General features: G+C 33.1%; 5 protein-coding genes across 7 annotated transcripts; 3 read left to right on the top strand and 2 right to left on the bottom strand.

The window, feature by feature from the left end:
- The first annotated feature begins 31 nt into the window (after window positions 1-31).
- Window positions 32-852, top strand: ccch-3 (C3H1-type domain-containing protein). The gene is made up of 4 exons (NM_001383424.2): window positions 32-159; window positions 206-376; window positions 421-548; window positions 600-852. Exons 1-4 carry the CDS (start codon window positions 40-42, stop codon window positions 781-783), a joined length of 603 nt encoding a protein of 200 aa, NP_001369947.1. The 5' UTR covers window positions 32-39; the 3' UTR covers window positions 784-852.
- Window positions 807-9,596, bottom strand: lin-25. The gene is made up of 13 exons (NM_073761.8): window positions 9,532-9,596; window positions 9,347-9,461; window positions 9,217-9,299; window positions 9,060-9,169; window positions 8,922-9,009; window positions 5,289-5,945; window positions 4,761-5,237; window positions 3,930-4,700; window positions 3,585-3,881; window positions 3,409-3,534; window positions 3,139-3,357; window positions 2,903-3,092; window positions 807-1,151 (listed from the first exon to the last, which is right to left on the bottom strand). Exons 1-13 carry the CDS (start codon window positions 9,562-9,564, stop codon window positions 898-900), a joined length of 3,420 nt encoding a protein of 1,139 aa, NP_506162.1. The 5' UTR covers window positions 9,565-9,596; the 3' UTR covers window positions 807-897.
- W05B10.6 (M247R) lies at window positions 1,279-2,714 on the top strand. Its single transcript, NM_001269516.2, has 2 exons — window positions 1,279-1,490; window positions 2,296-2,714. Exons 1-2 carry the CDS (start codon window positions 1,342-1,344, stop codon window positions 2,645-2,647), a joined length of 501 nt encoding a protein of 166 aa, NP_001256445.1. The 5' UTR covers window positions 1,279-1,341; the 3' UTR covers window positions 2,648-2,714.
- Window positions 9,597-10,207: 611 nt separating the features above from the next.
- On the top strand, window positions 10,208-14,044 carry gpa-9 (Guanine nucleotide-binding protein alpha-9 subunit; the record flags this gene model as incomplete). Of its 2 annotated transcripts, NR_132533.1 has the most annotated exons (9): window positions 10,208-10,358; window positions 10,412-10,454; window positions 10,573-10,714; window positions 10,973-11,145; window positions 11,194-11,322; window positions 11,376-12,188; window positions 12,235-12,388; window positions 12,454-12,575; window positions 12,619-12,681. NR_132533.1 is itself a non-coding variant. In NM_001269515.3 (3 exons), 3 exons carry the CDS (start codon window positions 12,283-12,285, stop codon window positions 12,679-12,681), a joined length of 291 nt encoding a protein of 96 aa, NP_001256444.1. In that variant the 3' UTR covers window positions 12,682-14,044. The 2 variants fall into 2 exon arrangements, 1 of the variants encoding a protein (NP_001256444.1); NM_001269515.3 differs by lacking the exons at window positions 10,208-10,358; window positions 10,412-10,454; window positions 10,573-10,714; ... (1 more) ...; window positions 11,194-11,322; window positions 11,376-12,188 and having other exon boundaries at window positions 12,283-12,388; window positions 12,619-14,044.
- On the bottom strand, window positions 12,889-14,721 carry F56H9.8 (ShKT domain-containing protein; the record flags this gene model as incomplete). Of its 2 annotated transcripts, none has more annotated exons than NM_001269513.2 (3): window positions 12,889-13,070; window positions 13,114-13,215; window positions 14,660-14,721. In NM_001269513.2, the coding sequence occupies 2 exons, from the start codon at window positions 13,199-13,201 to the stop codon at window positions 12,889-12,891; spliced, it is 270 nt and encodes an 89-aa protein (NP_001256442.1). The 2 variants fall into 2 exon arrangements, with proteins under 2 accessions (NP_001256442.1, NP_001256441.1); NM_001269512.1 differs by lacking the exon at window positions 14,660-14,721 and adding an exon at window positions 13,666-13,760 and having other exon boundaries at window positions 13,114-13,271.
- Window positions 14,722-18,264: the final 3,543 nt, after the last annotated feature.

Below are 18,264 nucleotides of genomic sequence, written 5' to 3'. Positions count from 1 at the left end.
ATTTTCTTTCTATTTAAAAATTCATTTTCAGAGTCTGACATGACATCGCTCGTGGCTTACGGATCTGACAGCGAAGGAGAAGACGATGATTTCTTTGGAAAACCGACAACAGAAAAAGAAGAAACGACGAAAAACGCGGAGAAAGAAAAAGAAGAAGAGGTTAGTTCTATCTATTAAAAATTCCGCGATCAATTCTCATTTTCAGAGCGAAAAAATAGCGGAATCTGATGAAAAGCCAACAATCTCTTCATTTTTCTTCAGTGGTGACGATGATAAAGCAGGATCAAGTGATTCGGATGATTCTGAAGGCGAATCAGTAGGACCTAAAAAGAAACGACGATCTGGAGAATCAGTTACAGAATTGGACAAAGAATTTGTAATTTTTTTCTGCGAAACTAAATTTTATTTGAGTAATTTCAGACAAGTTCAATATTCGACAACGATTATGCCAGGGAAGAACGAATGAATGCCCGAATGTTGAGTCGTCACGTGGATCTGTCCGATAAGCCAAGTGAAAAAGAAAGGAAAAAGTCAAAATTCACTTGCAAGTAAGTAATATTTTTTATTTTTTTTTTTTAAATTAATTATTTTATTCTCAGAAATTATCTCAAAGGAAAATGTCGATTTGGTGACAAGTGCCGATTTTCACATCCAGTCCACAATCGATCTTCTGATGCAGTCAATGAGGTCTCAATTTCTTCCGAAGCCAAATTCTACACAACTGAAACGCCAGAAGCACAGGTATTCCACTCGAAAAAATTCAAGTCGAGTGCTGGACAGTAAAATTAAAACGAAGAAGGATAAATATATTTACATATTTATACGATTATAATAAATAAATTCAATTTTTCATAGCCCTCCTGAATAGTTAAAAAATACACGTCGAAATTGAGATTTTCAAAAACTAAAACTTTGTGATCTTCGTAAAGCACAAAGGAACATAATCTTCGTTTGTGTGTGCTCCTTGTTATCCGGATCACAATAGATGTTCATCAGTGAATAGTCAACAGAAGATGGTTCGATGTATGCCAATTGAAATATCAAGTCTGGAGGTATTCTTTTGACCAGAAGACGCTTTGCTTTGCAATCAGCAGATCCAGCAATTGATTTGAGAAGTTGAATGATGGTATTGACCACGTTGGAAAGGAGTCCTGAAATCAAAATTTACAAATAACTGAAAAAATTCAATAATCAAAACATTTCTCATCACAGCAATATGAACTATTTTCTAAACAAAAACTTTCATTTCATTTTTTGTTTATAATCATTCGAATGATGTTTAGAGCGTTGATAACTGTGGCTTCTCATCTTCTAGTCCTTCTTCTACTGAATTTCTAAAAGATGCTAGTGACCTCGTCTCAATCAGATATTTCATTTATTCGAGCTATCGAGAAAGCTAAAGTATTTCAACAGCTAACTGATCCTAAAACAACTGATTATGGTGATGACGTAGTGGTCGACCTGAATGGAGAAGAAGACTTCAGCAGAGTGTATGTCAATTTTTGTTGGAAGAAGTGGAAAGGGGGGTGGAGGAGGCGGAAGGTAGTCAGAAGCACAGAAACTAACAATTAGCGACATGAGTTTTTCTATTCCTTGGCTCCGCTTCACCGAGCTTTTCTCTCGTCCGTAAAAAGTAATACAATAGGTGCGGCGATATTTATTTTTTTGGGTTTTCTCGACATTGTTGTTAAAGTAAAAGTAAGTATGATTTGGGTTCTAAATAACTGATCTTTTGAAGGTGGAGTACCTTCAATGGGGATTTTTCTGAAAAATCTCAGACGTAACAAATGACAAGTTACCATAAAATAGAAACAAAAAAATGTATTAAGTTCAAAAAAGACCGCTCATTTTGGTAGAATTTCAACTCTTACTAATTTTTTTTACTAACTCTTACCAACTTATAATTTGAACTTCCGCGCTTTTGCCTTCAAATCACGCCCATTTTTCAGTGCCGCACTTTGGTTTTAATCATTTTTGGCGCAAAATTTTTCACGCTCCTTTTTTAAATGTTGAATAGAGAAAAAGATCCTAAAGATATGTTTTTTTTTCGGAAATAGATCCTTCTTCTCCATCGCAAAAAATGAAGAAAATATATAAAAGTGTGCTTCAAAAAACGATAAAAAACCAAAGTCAGAAAAATGGGCGTGGGTTAGAGACAGAAGCGCGGTAATTCAAAAATTATGGTATTTAGGAATTTGGGACCAGTCTGAGTAATATAAAAATAATAGTTTGAAGCAAAATCCCCGCTGATGGTACTCCACCAAACATAGTCATCATAGAACATCATTTTTGCAGTATCAAACGAGCAAAAAATATGTTTACAATGGCTTTTGAACTTGATGATCATGTTTCACCAGCAAGTTCTTCTTTCACTCCTTCACAAGAAACTTCAGATGTCTACATCACTGCAGCTGCATTCAAATTTTGGTTCATAGTTCTATTGATTTGTTTCCTATTCATATCAGTTGGAATTTTTCATTTTTTCTGTATTGGGCAGAAAAATGTGACAAGAAGAAGTTCATTAAATAAAAATACTAGCGATGGAGCCGAGGCAACGACTATGGAAATGATTTCTGAAGAAATTGAAATTCACGTTGATGAAGAAATGAATACCGTACCCAGTCGATTAGTGCTTCAAGATTTTTAATGGTATTGAAAATGTTGTTTTTTTTTCACTATGTGGATTCATTATAAAATCGAATTTATCTCATGAATTTCTTGTGTTTCACCAATTTCATTATCTTAATTTCACAATTGTGTGAAACTAATACTTAAAGGAGCAAGAATTTATCAGATGTTCTCACCGCGAGAAAAAATTTTCGCGGTGAGACCCATAAATGTTTGCGCTTTTTGATACGTTTTAAGAATAAGAACGCGCACTGAAGCCTCAACCAAATCTTACCTTTTCGAACAATTTTGAAGAATCTATTGATAGTTCGTTCGAGCATACTTCTCAATAAGAATATCCATTTTTCTCTTTTATCAGGATCTTCTGGTTCAGGAGCTTTTACTTCTTTCAGGTTAAGACGTTCAACAAAAGCTGGATCTTCGTTCAAAAGACGATCAAGAGTCCATTCAGCAATCAGAAGAACCTATAACGAAACGATATTAGAATATTAAACACCTGGAAAACTTTACCTGTGTCATTAACCGAATCACAACTCTAATAGACAATGGGTCAAACCTTCCATCAGCTTGACATTGTCCTGCATCCTCACTTAACCAAAATGCCATCAAACTTTCATGAATTCTAATAATGGAATTGAGATCATCCAACATTAAAAATGAGAAGATCATGTCGACTGAGCTTGTCATTATATCTCCACATCCGCTTTTAATAGTTTTACTGATATAAATCTGAAAATATAAATCTTAAACTTGAATTTTACTGATTATACAAGCACTTACATGAGACCAAACGTCGTACTCTCTAGCAGTGTTAGCATGTTCCAATAGTCTTAAAGCGTGAGGACTAGCCCATGCCTGTTGTCTCATATAGTACCATGCATGCTTCAATTTCAGCTGATCGGGATTCTGAAGAAACTTAACTACTCCATATATTTGATGAAACACAAAATAGTTACCTCATTTCTTCCAACAAATGGACAGAATCTACGAGCAGTGCTGAAAGCCGTACAGGTAACTTCTGGGAATGCTGGACTCTTGTCAACTAGCTCATCAATCATTTGTTGCACAGTAGACTTTATGAATATCCACTTCATGTAATTGATTCCATGAGTTGACACTGCTAGATACCTCTCCAATGACAAGTTTATCGTGAAGGCTAATGAAGTTCGTGCACCTGATTCTGGCTCACAATCCAACCATTCGAGAAGGCAAAGGAACAGACTAGGCATCGATTCGATAGCATGAAGGATATTCTGAAATAAAAAAAAACATATTACTAAAAGCTCTGATTTTATTCTTACAGTCATATTCTCTTCTGCTGATTTTCTATCAATTCGATTCCTTTTCTCTTCATGCTCATCCACCAACAATTGTCCGAGACGTGGAATAGCTGCCAATATGGAACCAATATTCAAATTCGGATCATCAGTTTTCCAAAAAGGAATTCCTTCTTTCATTTGAGCCAAATAAGCCCTAGCAGTTCTTCTTGAAATTCTTGGAAGAGGACAATGAACTTCATGCCACGTTACATCTGGATCTTTTTTCTTTTTGATTGGAGAGTCTGGTTTTGGAGCTTCTACTTTTATAATTGGCACTATTATATTCTCCAATATATCTTTTGGTTCTTCTAAAAGAGTTGGTTCAATTAGTGAATCTGATATTTCAGCTGGTTTTTCGTTTGTATCCATTTGCTCGACTCCTTCCGGATTGAATTTCACTTCTTCTGTCTCTTTAGATTCCGCAGTGACAGTGGGATCATTCTCAATAAGAAGGTGCAATGGATCGGGAATTGAAATTTCATCGACATTTTGAGTTTCAATATTTGGTTCTTGTACTTCTGGCATCTCTTCTTCTACATCATTCTCAAGATCATCTTCAATTCCAACTTCTGCATTCGCCAATCGCATAAGCATCTCAACTTCCTTTCGTAGAGCAATGTACTCTGTTTCGTCTTTTGGTTCAGGATCTCGATGTTTTGCAACACGCTTCACATATCTCATTGACCATTTGTAAAACATCGTCTGTTCGGCGTCAGATTTCCCGGGTCCACCGTTCACAAACATATTGATAGACTGAAATATTAGAAGAATTATCAACACGAGATGTTTCTAAATTCGTAGAATATGACTTACCACACTAGGATTTTTGATTAAAATTCTTGACAGCAAAATAAATGTATCATCAAATATTTGAATTCTCTCATTCACACCAACAGCTGAAGATCTTTGAGCTTCTACATTTTTCAATACAAATGCTTTTCCAACTTCCATAAGTCGACCTTCAGTTATAAGAATTGATGTTATTGCATCAAAATTGTCAGTTTGACCAGTTTTCACTTTATCTACGAACAATTTGCTAAATTCTTCAGTTTGTCCAAATTGTAGATTCATCACTTCTTTAACTGCATTGAGTAATTTATCAATATCAGTATTCTCGATAAGCTGATTATCTGTATCAGCAAATGGAAGAAGCTGATCATTTGTCTTCATGTGCTCTCTCCGTCGTAGACGTAACGGATCCGTAATGGTTTTTCCGAGAACTGGTTCTAATTCATTCAATAATGTTAGAAATGATGCATTCTGCCAGGCAACGTCAGCAGCGTCAAACATCTGTAAATTTGTTATATTTAATTTTACAATAAGCATATAATATAAACTAACCATTGACAAATCAGTCAAAGCCTTTTCCAATCCAAATTGAACTTCAGCTACGGTAAGTTTTTCACTTCGAATCAAATATTCAATAATTTGAGGTAATTTTTTGTAGAAAAATGTTGTGGATTGCCATCGAAAGTCAGCACGATGTTGTTTTGGAAAGTGTAATAAATCCATTGATTCTTCACATTTCAATAGAATTGCTCCATGAAGAATATCAAAAATCACATCTGGACCATAGAATCGCATTATTTCAGCAAAAGTTTGAATAGTTTCAGCCATCAGTTTACTGCTTTCGTGATTTTTGAAGCAAGCAAAAATGGGGATCAAAATGCGAATGGAAGGATTTTTCAAATCGAACAAAGCGATTCCTTCAGGGATGTATTGGAATTTTACAGGCTTGCATTTTTCAATATGTCTTTCGATAAGCATTTCCACCAATGTAGTTGCTGATTTGTCAGGTGAACGAAGTTTTGAGAATGAATCACGACAGAGCTCAAGCTGATGAGTGATTTCAGAGGCTTCGGAAAATGCTAGAAGTGAGCTACAAAGATCATCGTGTATGAATGCGCTGAGAGCTTCCAAAGGTTTGTAGTAAGCTTTACGAACGTCCCCATACTCAATTTGTATCATCTCCAGCTCATCTTCATCAGAAAGAACATCCTGAAAATAAAAATAAAGAATATGGATTTAAAGATAAGTTGTTTTTTTTTGAATAACAATTCTATTGGTTCCAAATATTAGTATATTTCAAGAAAATTTAAATAGATTTTTAAAAAATTGTATTGTGATTTTTTATGTTTTTTTTTGAAATTCGTACTTCAAGCTGCAACAATTTATTCATATGGGTCTCGCGACGAGAAAAAGTTTTTGGTAAAATATTTTGGTATCATTTTTTCTTCTTTTTTTGCGAATTAGGATCTTATTGGTTCGCTCTTATGTATTCTTGTTAAGAGAGATTTTAAATTAAATTTTTTAATAGAAAATAATTGAAAAAGCAACACCCAATAAAACCTAAATTTTGAAGGCAAATGCTCTTTTACTACCTCATCTTTTACTACGTTGCTCTTTTACTACGGTTTACTCTTTTACTACGGCCGTATTTTTTACTACATTTTCCAATTTCGATTTTTTACTACGAAATGTATCTTTTACTACGGTCGTTTTTTTTACTACGGTTTCCGAATTTGATTTTTTACTACGATTCGTATCTTTTACTACGATTAACGATTTTTTACTACCTAATGAAAAAAAGAATATCAAAAGTTGGAATTTGAAAGTTACCTTGTAGCAGATTTTAGGTATAATTACAATTTCACTCTGAAATCAACATGAAAGTTTCATAGCTGTGTTCTTTTTCCAACTTTTGAAATATACTACTGTCTGAGCGGTTTTTAACTGAATCCGACGATATCAGAACGGGAAAATGAAATTTATGAAAATTTTCCAAACAAAACTATTTTGAAACCTTATTAGGCACTAATCAGTTATTGTAGAAAAATTCTCAATCTGTCGTTTTTGAAAACATTCCTGTCAACTTTGTGATTTGGCATAATAATAAGAAACTCGACAAGTAGGGCTCTATATACCCACATATCTTTTCGGACAGAGGGAATGCGAAAAATTAATCAATCGCAAACTTGTTAAGCTTAAGATAAGGAACACTTTTCCCGTGCAAACTATTTGAAAAAAAATCTGAATGGATCCAGATTCGAACCAGCAATGACTCTACTGAAGAGCGCGCGCTTTACCACTTCTCCAAACAGGCAAGTGGCGGCCGCGGTTCCAAGGAATATGTGAAACCAACCGAGCTGTACGAAGTAAGAAGCTTCCATTACTTTTTCAGATATTTAGTTCTGAAAACTTTGTCAACTCTCCTTATCAACAACTAAATGGTCCTTTTTGTAGTTATTTCTACTGGAAAAAAAGAGTGTGCCTGTAAATAATATCCTGCGTATAAACGTTGTTGTCCAGTGAAAACCTTCGCTTGACTTGAAATTTATCTTGAAAACTACTTTTTTTGAGTGTATTTTTAAACATTCTACAAATTCCACTTAATAGCAGCTCGGGAACTTCTGTGATTCATCGAATAAGCTATTTTCAAAAAAAAATTGGCCCAAAATTTGTTTCTGAAAAACGGCCCCAATCTTGTTTTTTTCCAGTAATAAATGCAATCTGAATTTTTTCGAAATTATTTTTCGCATGGAATGTCCTGTTTTTGGGTTTCAAACGCACTTTTTTGTCAATTTTGCTTTTTAAAAATATGAAGTGTCGTCGAATAAAATGCACGGTACGCAAAAGTACGCAAACACCGACATGTACCGTACTCCGGAATTTTTTCAATTTCGATCGAATTCGATTTGCCAATAACGAAAACGACGAAAACGTTACGTTTGAAGCCGGAAAATGGGATTTTGATACGAAAAATTATTTTAAAAAATAAACTTTTTATATACACTCTTGGAAAAATAAGAACTGTAGTGGTTTTTGAGAAAAAACATTTTAGGCCCAAAATTTAATTTCAAATGTTTCATTTCTGTATCTCGTATCAACATGCATGTACAATTTTCTAGAAATTTCAAGTCAAGGGAAGGTTTTCACTGGACAACAACGTTTATACGCAGGATATTATTTACAGGCACACTCTTTTTTGCCAGTAGAAATAACTACAAAAAGGACCATTTAGTTGTTGATAAGGAGAGTTGACAAAGTTTTCAGAACTAAATATCTGAAAAAGTAATGGAAGCTTCTTACTTCGTACAGCTCGGTTGGTTTCACATATTCCTTGGAACCGCGGCCGCCACTCGCCTGTTTGGAGAAGTGGTAAAGCGCGCGCTCTTCAGTAGAGTCATTGCTGGTTCGAATCTGGATCCATTCAGATTTTTTTTCAAATAGTTTGCACGGGAAAAGTGTTCCTTATCTTAAGCTTAACAAGTTTGCGATTGATTAATTTTTCGCATTCCCTCTGTCCGAAAAGATATGTGGGTATATAGAGCCCTACTTGTCGAGTTTCTTATTATTATGCCAAATCACAAAGTTGACAGGAATGTTTTCAAAAACGACAGATTGAGAATTTTTCTACAATAACTGATCAGTGCCTAATAAGGTTTCAAAATAGTTTTGTTTGGAAAATTTTCATAAATTTCATTTTCCCGTTCTGATATCGTCGGATTCAGTTAAAAACCGCTCAGACAGTAGTATATTTCAAAAGTTGGAAAAAGAACACAGCTATGAAACTTTCATGTTGATTTCAGAGTGAAATTGTAATTATACCTAAAATCTGCTACAAGGTAACTTTCAAATTCCAACTTTTGATATTCTTTTTTTCATTAGGTAGTAAAAAATCGTTAATCGTAGTAAAAGATACGAATCGTAGTAAAAAATCAAATTCGGAAACCGTAGTAAAAAAAACGGCCGTAGTAAAAGATACATTTCGTAGTAAAAAATCGAAATTGGAAAATGTAGTAAAAAATACGGCCGTAGTAAAAGAGTAAACCGTAGTAAAAGAGCAACGTAGTAAAAGATGAGGTAGTAAAAGAGCATTTGCCAATTTTGAACATATATTTTGGTAACCTTCAACATGTAAGCTTTTAACTTTAAACAACATTTATCGCTCGTTAAAAATACTAAAAATCTTACTTGTATCAGTTGCGCGAGGAAGAAAACAGTCGGCTTCATAATCGAAATAAGCTCATCTGCATGCAATTTATCAGAAAATGACTTGATTCTGAAATTAATAAACTTGGCAAAATTTTTCAATTAAAAATGCCAACTCACTGTACATAGTTGACCATTTCCCGGATCAATTCGCATTGCAAACATTTCGAATAAATTCTATCTGTTTTTGTATTTATCACACTGTGGATGACTTGATTCCAGGTGATTGACTGTAAATTTATAATTTTTTGGAATAAAACAAAGAACTACAGAGTACCTTATCTACGACAAGTTTGAGAAGATGGTCCCGGAAAACATCATCGATATATGTTCCATTATAAGCAAACCGAATCAAAATATCTGAATAAAATATATTAATACAATTACAAAAAAGAATTGCAACAAACCACAAAGCTGCTGAGTTGAGATACCGGGAAAGTCAACTGGACGAATGACTGATGATACTTTTTGTCGTTTTTCATTTGAGCAATTGCGGAGTTTGTCAATATATTCAATAACTATCTAAAAAAAAATTAAATACAAAATAAGTTTGTTGAAATTAAAATAAAAATTTATTTAAAAAAAAACTCACTTTTGTTGAACTATCAATTTTGATACTATTCATGATTTAATTGATTTAAATTTGAAGCATTTAAACTGTAACCAAAATATATTCAAACACCGACATTAACCCAATATTCGGTGCAATAGTATAAATGGATGTGAGACGTAGACACGCAATAGAGCGAGGTGGCCGAGTGTTTATTGTCCCCCACTACTTGGGGGACTAGGTACGATGCATTCCTCTTCCATTGTACATTTTCTGACATAGGAGGGATGTCTTCCTTCACTTCTCAGAGTCAATGAAAAATTGGGCGTGGACGGCATTTATTTTCAATGATTCTACACAATTTTCAGATGTAATAATCAAACTGCCACCCCAACAATCTCTTAAGACGATTTAATTCAGCTTCATTCACTTTTCATTTTCAAAAAAAAACTTTAAGCTTGTTTTAATTACTTGTTTATAAGTTACCATGGAAACATTACATTTTCTAAAATGTGCTTTGCACTCAAACTATAGTTTAAGTTTATATATAAACTTGGAAATAACAACTTTCAATATCTTGAGCATGTCTCAAATTATTTCATTCGTAATTTTCACTAGTGTTTTTATCAGACCCAAAGCCACTATTGTAAAAAAAAACTAGGCAAAACTTTCAGCCTTTCAAAGCTGGGTGCATCATTTTCTTCATCGGCCAAAAATCATGTTCTCGGCAGAGAGCAACTTAAGAAACAGGTGGAGGTTAAGTAAAACTTTGAGTGAAAATATATTTTTGAAGATAGATGAAAACTTGAAAATCGAAACACAAATACTCGAGGAACGTAAGAAGAAGGCTTTAAAGCTTCTTATCATAGGTACCTGATTAAAAAAAAAAACATAATCAAAATGTAACCTTTATTATATTTAGGTCCGGGAGAGTCAGGAAAAAGTACAATAGTCAAGCAAGTAAGGTAAATTCAATGAAAACTACATTTTTTCAGTTGCTTCCAAAAATTATCACCTACTCAGCTGATTTTCAAAATAATTAGATAATATATTATCGGTAGTTTGTAATATTGAAATTTTGAGAATTCTTCATTGTGGAGGATACAGTGTTGAAGAAAAAAGAGCTCTAAAACATGGAATTTATATAAATATCTTGGAAGGTATTGATGAGATACACTGGGCAATTATGTGGAGACAATTAATTTACGAAAATCCATCTTCAATTGTAAGTAATTACCGTATTTCCTCTATTAGTTTTGCACCCCTTTGCTCAACTTTGACAACTCATATCTCGTTTTGTTTTAAGCATATAAATAATTAACAAACTACAAACGTTAGAAAACATCTTGCAAAAATTTTATCAGTTGACAACTTTTTTATAAAACAAACGACTACTGAGATATGAGCTGTGAAAGTTGAGCAAAGGGGTGCAAAACTAATAGAGGAAATACGGTAAATGTTTCAAAACTAATTTCCATTATAGGAATGCCTAAATCAAATCCGAATATTTACGAAACAGTTCAATAAAACTGGAGAGACTGAAAATGTTTTGTGCAAAGACATTATAAAGTCTATCCAGATGTACATAAAAGATGAAACAGTTGCCATGATGTTGAGGAATAAAACTGTTTATAATATTGAAGACTCAACAATTCAGCAAGTTAAACGTTGGGTTTTATTCAGTCTAATTATTATTATTTCCAGTTTCATTGAAAACCTTGCAAGAGTTATTGGAAAAGAATACTTGCCAACCGGAGAAGATATATTGAAAACCAGAGTCCCAACCTTGGGAATTGCACAATATGAAGCAAATATAAAACATTTGACTTTCAAGTAACACTTTGTTCAGTTTGTTGTGGTTTTTGGAAGGAAACAATTATTTACAGATTCATTTTTTTCGACATTGGGGGACAACGTGCTCAACGTCGAAAAATTACCCATGTGTTGTGAGATGGGCTGGGCTATGCCACCATCTCTCAATTACAAAGTTCTTTGAGCGCGACGAACACATTTCCATCGTGTTCGCCGTAGCTTAAAACCTTTATGCTCCCTTTATTCTCGCAATTCTCTCCCGATTAGCATCTTTCTAAGCGCCTTCCCATTCAAATTTGCCGCCAACCGGCTGGGTCTCGCCACGCGCACGCGCCGCCGACCGCGGCGCGGCGCAGCTTGCTCATCCTAATTGGCTGGCCTAAATAGTTTCATTCATTCGATTATCAACCGCTCCTTCTGAGCGGTCGTCCCCTTTACCTTTTCCGTTTTATTAATTGATATTTAGTTGTTTTCTCTCCGAAGTATTGATTGCATCGGCAATCACGGGCATTGGGATCAGAGCACAGCCTCTGACCCAATTGCCTAGTTGATTGACCGATTGACAACAACAATACATGAACAGTTCACTCATCATCCGCTGGACTTGATGGTACAATCCACAGCCGCTAATTGATTGTCTTAATTGTTTATTAATGAAGGAGTCTTATAGTCATACAATGTGTTACTCGTTACATCGCTTATCTTTATCCTTCCTCGCTCGGCACTTGACCTTCGCCTCCTCTCTCTAGACGCTCTGGTTTGAACTCGGCTGTGTTTCCCCAACGCACAATTAGCTGAGCGGTCATGTGTTAGACGATTCCCATGCAATTCTTTTTATTACTTCACTATCAGAATATAATCAAGTTTTGAGAGAAGATGCTTTTGTGGTGTGTTTTTTTAAGTTGAGACAATTAAAATATTTATTTGTTATAGAGCCGAATAGAAGAATCACTTCATTTGTTTAATGAAATATGCAATGGGATGTATTTTCATTCAACCGCAATTATTCTATTTTTGAACAAAATTGATCTTTTCGAAATCAAAATCACTCACACCAACATTACAGTAGCATTTCCAGACTACGAAGGTTAGATTCAATTATTTCCTTTTTTCCAATTATCATCTTAAAACTAATTAATAAATGATTTCTAGGTCCTCGAGAACGTGATTGTGCACTTGAGTACATTCGAGTTCAATTTATTTCTCTCAATAATAACAAAAATCGGAAAATATATCAGCATGTCACAAGTGCCACGGATACAGCTAGAATTCAAGTGAGTTATCAAGTTTAAATATAAATTGGAGAATCTTTTTCAGGTTGTCATTGATATGTTGTTCGATATAATCATATCTGCAAGTTTGAAAATGGTGGGAGTTTAGAGAAAACATCAGTAAAAATAGTTGAGGTTTCTTTGGTATCAAAAACTCAATTAGCAATACTCGAACATCGAATCCATGCAGTAAATGGATCTTGTAGTTTTCCAGGAATTAAATTTTTATTTCAATGTATGACTTTCAGCAATGGTTCAAAAAAATGAAAATTTTCTAAACATTTATCAGTTCAGGGTACAAATTATTCAACGATTATCAACAAACGCCACAAGTTTTCGGGCATCTTTTTTCCATTATGGCTTTATATTTGCTTTCGCACAAGGGTTTAGAAAATTCACATGTATTATATTTATCAGTGCAACTTGAAGTAGACGTAGTGATTTCAGTTGTTTTAGTAGTTGTTTGAATATTTGCAGTATGCCATTCAGGAATGCCAGCTGTAACCGAATTTTAAATTACAAATTTTAATAACAAACTAACCATTAGGTTCATCATGAAATCTTTTTCGAATAACTTCATTTGGATCGTTCTGACATAAATCGCAAGTATTTTTGCAGAACTTGAACATTAGCTCAGTATATTCTGGAACGGAACAGTACTCTTTACGGTGTTTGCAGTCTGATAGTAAATCAATGCAGCTGCAAAATTCACGAATTAAAAAAGTCATTGATAAATCATCAAAAATAAACTATTGAATTCGTGAGTAAAAATAGGGTATATCTATAGATTTATAAGCATATAGATGTATGGTGTTGCAAAAATATTTACTTTTCGAAATGAACCTTTGCAATTTTAGACTTAGTCGTCAGAAAATGTCCGATACTGAAATACGTAATTCCGAAATAACACATCAACTCCGGAATTTATCAGGTTTGAGAATATCCGAAAATATTCAGCAATCGGTAACTACCTAAAATTGTCAAGTGCCGTGCACTTTGCTCATGGTGTTCATAGATAACAACCAACGGAACAGACTAGCATTATTTATAGTATATGAAATAAATTGATAAACAATACACTAGAAAATCTCACCTGGAGGCGGATAGTACTTCGGCGCGAACTACACCTATTGAATTCGAGGAAAATATAATTCCAGAAAGGAAAATAGAGATGACGAAACAACTCATTTAATTTTTTGTACCAATTTTAATGCTCTTTCAGACTTTATACCCATCACTTATTGTTTGCATTGTGTCTAAAAAATTTGTGTGACCAGCTTTCAGTCTACTTGATCTGAAAATAATTTTAAAAAAGATAAAAACAATGACAAAAAACAAAAACATTAGTTGTTTATTAGTTAGTTGCATCTTGTCAAATATAAATAAGCCAAAGGCTATAAGAATTCTTGAAAAACGATTTGAAAATATTATGAATTTAAACAAGAATGTTTCAATAAACTATGTATATGACTCTGAAAACGTGTAATTTAAATTTCCAGTTCTGTTTTGTTATCAGAAAAAAAGCAGAACAATTATAATTTCCTGTTGGCTTTCGTATGCCTACAAAACAACTCTCAGTATTCTTTTTTTTCTTATTTTACCCATTGATTATTCTTACAAACGCCTGAAATTTTAATGTTAACCTATAAATATTCAATTATATTTTATTTCCAAAGTTTAATAGTTTCATTACCGTTCATGGAGCAAACTTTAACATAACAATGAGCAATATATTTAAAAAGTTTTAACTCATTTCATAATCAATTATTGGAAAAAAATAAGGTACCAGGAATTCTCAATGGAAAAATTCGGTCATTCGTGTAATTGAGAAACGGTTTCTAGAATTCTCAGGTTTTTCTTGCTACTTTCACTGGAGCTGGAAGTAATAATCTGATTTTTTGGCCTTCCTTTGATTTTGTCGACAAGGAAATTCAGTCAGAAAACAGAAAAAGACGCGATGTCTGCTTTTATAAAAATTTGAATTGAAATCTAAACTTGTCTCTAAAAAAACACTGTTAAAATACATACTACTTTACATACCAAGTATTTCTTTATTGCAAGAATTTTCATATATTTATTATACATACCTTACTATCTCATCCAAGGAGAAGTTGAACTCTTGCAGTCTGAAGAACTTTAAATGTTGAATGCCACTATAAATATTTACTGCCTAGAAATAATAGTTCGTCTTATGCTTACACGTCATGCTAATTCTAGAAAAACTTAGCTCCGTCCCTCTTCTGATTCACCTGTTATGCCTATTCCCTTTTACTTACCAAGTCTCATCAAAAAATATCTGCTGGGATTTCAACTTAGCCACCATGTTTCTATAGTTTTGTTATAAAATAATGTTTTTCCATCTTCCTACCAGTCACCTGACAGTTAGTCGGTCGTCAAGCAAGCTCAATCCGTTTTGATCGACCAGTATCTAACTCAACCCCTCATTAGAACCAAGCTTCTTCTCACAAACTCAATTCCACCCAAACCCCTTATTTTTCTTCTCCTTCATATTTTGAAAACTAAAATCTAAAGACATCTAGCCCAATTTCTTTTCCATATCTCCCTTGTTCACAAATTAGAGTTTTTCTAATATGGGATATTTGGTATAATATTTATAGACCAATAGACATATTGTTTACTATGAGTGGGAGTCTAGGCACGAAACAATTTGAATACTAGAAGATCAAAAAACTCTGCAAGAAGTTAACCGAATTCAGTCGTCATAGCACCTGAACCAACAACGCTACTTTCATTTTTTCAGCATGATTTCGTTTTTTTCTCTAAATTTAAATCAAACTATCAAAGTATAGGTTCTAGTTATTTTTTTTACAATTTCTAAAATATCAAACTACAAATAAGAAATTTTTTTGTTTAAAATCTTTATCAATATTGCAAAGTTTTATTCGAATACGCTTCAACACTTCGAAAACTTCTCTTGGTATTTTTGAGAAACTACATAAAAGCTGGTACAAAAGTCAAATATAACAATGAAAGTACAAAATAATAAGACAAATATGGTAAAATTAATTGACAAAATATGTTTTATTTCAATAACTTTCTTCAGAGAGCTTTGACTTGAAAATCAACTATTCCGTGCGTCATTACTCATGTAATAGCACATTTTGGAAAAAGTTAAGTGGCAATCTAACTCTGTCACATAAGTTTTCCATCGATCTCTTGTTTCTTATTTAATTTTCTTTTTGATATGCCATTTCTATCACCTCATACAGCCTTTTTGAAACTAAACATAGGAAAATTTCGAAACCGAAATCAGCTGCCTGTTATTCATATTTGTCAGATTTAATACCGAATACACAAATTGTGAATTTTTAAAATTCGATTTCCATTCTTGAGCACAGTTATTCGATTTTTAGTTTGGAAAATTCCTAAAGTAATCTCAATGTTTTTTTCCTATTTTGACTTTTCTTTGTCGGGATAATTTTTTAATCTATACGTCAGAGCCAGAAGATTCAAAACCAGCCGGTTTTTGGAACTGACGTGTGAAAATGAAAACAAACTAGAATACGAAGAATTAGATGGTAAAGCTGGTCAGAATTCTTATGAAAATAAATTTTATCAAATCTAGAACTGAATTTGAACGTAATTTTAATTTTTGATAGAATTATAGTCGCGACCCCACCTGTGGGTTAGGTCACTCAAGTTTCTTTGAACTTTTGCTTCTTAAATAATTTGAAAACTTGCTGTATTTACCTGAAAGATCTGAAATTTGATTTTCAGTCCGGTTGAAATGTGTCACTAAATTCATTCTTATTATTAGAAAAGAAAACAAAGTTTTCCATTTTTCCGTGATTTCTAACTAAACTATTTGAAATTTGCCAATCCCATAATTTGTTCTAAACTTTTTGTCTAGAAAATACATTGGGTACACGGGGGTTTCTTTTCAAAATTATAAGTTTTTCAAAGTATGAAAAGATTTTGAAAATAGTCCAACAAAAAATGCACCAATGTTGGTAAATCCAATTCACTGGAGGGCCGTCAATCTTCTTAAAAAATCAACAAAACTGTAAATTTTGGTATGATAACTTACTTTTTAAAATCAAACAAAAACATAAAAATGAAAAAAAATGTTGTGATAAATTGGAAAATGTTTTAATTATATTAATAGCTCAAAATGTGTCTCAAAAACTTGCTGAAAATTGTAATGTGCCGAAAAAAATTTAGCACAAGTTTTTGGGAAAAAACGACCACTTTCAGGTAGTATTTAAAGTACGTTTCAAAAACTCAACAAAAATGCACATTATTTTCATATCATTGAATTATTCGACTATATTTCCACATTCATTTTTTATTATGAAACTTACTAATTATACAGAAATAAGCAGTTTTGCAGACAGCTATATAGTCTTAAACATCATATCTCGTGCATAAATCTAGATTTTTCCAATAAACCTAGACACAGATGTTTGGCTTCTAGAAGTTGAATGGTTTGTTTTGATACTTCAATGATTGCTATAACAACACTTTGTTCAACTTTCTGTTTTTTTTTATTTCCCATGTTAACTGAGTCACTATGAACTACCAAGAAAAGATTGATCCAGACTGAACACGAATTCAATCAAAATTTCCTCCATTTTAATCAAGCCTACGCCATTTTTTGTATGCGAAGAAGTACTAAATGGTTGAGCAAGCAAATGTCAAGCAAAAATTATTATTTTCTTGTGTTATTCAAATCATATTCAAGGTTTAATTTACCTTTGATAGATTTGTCGTTTGATCGTAAAAAATTGAATAAAAAGTACAAGATCTATCAAAGAGTTCGTCTGAATTCTTGATTTCCATGGTTGGCTAACTTGAGAAATTTCAGCTGTCCTGAAATCACGAGAATTTTTTCATTAAGTTTCTGAATTAGCTGAAGAAAATAAATCAATAACGCCTCAAAAATATGCCAGATTTATATATCTTCAAGTGATCAAAACATAAACCAAATGTTTCTCATGAATTATCTTAAGTCCTCTCCTATGATTTTTTGCTACTTCAATTATTTTCTACACACGCAAACACTTTTTCAATAAATATATTGTTTATTTGTCACAAGAAAGAGCTACACCGGAAGATAAAAAAAGAAGAAAATAAAATGATGTGTGAACAAATAAGTAAAATGACCAGTTGGACCAGCTATAGCCCGGGAGGTCAAGTTGGGGGGAAGAGGGTGTCGAATGGAATAGAGCCTAGGCGCGACGCAAATGCATTTGGAGTTAACAATTTAGGGAAACGTTTTGCTATTCGATTCCACAACGACAAGTTAACATGAAAATAAATAACTTTATCAAGTTTTCCAATTTCCTCCCAATCTCCAAATCTCATGTGCTTTTATTTTGTTAGCGTTGTATTACTTTGCCTATTCATAGTATCAAAAACATTATGCTCAATTTTGTGTATAGTTTATTGACACGCTTTTTTTCAGTTTCCCAGCTTTGTTTCACTTTATTTGTAAATATGTCATTTGAACAACAAAAAATCAGAGCATTATTCGTGTCTGAATTTTCAGTCTGACAAAATAGCAAGATATATTATTATGTCTGTCTAGTTAGTTTCATTAACAGATTCCTCGACAATAACAGGTTTTTCTTTTTTCCACGTCATGAATATGATTCATATTAAAATTCATTTTCAAGCAGATCGTTTTGAAATTATAGGTTTATCACATGTTTCCATGTAAGCCAAGATTTGG

This window comes from Caenorhabditis elegans, chromosome V, assembly GCF_000002985.6.
Source record: "Caenorhabditis elegans chromosome V".
Lineage (NCBI taxonomy): Eukaryota > Metazoa > Nematoda > Chromadorea > Rhabditida > Rhabditidae > Caenorhabditis > Caenorhabditis elegans.
Note: the sequence above shows the minus strand (reverse complement) of the source record. Positions and strands in the feature narration are given on the sequence as shown.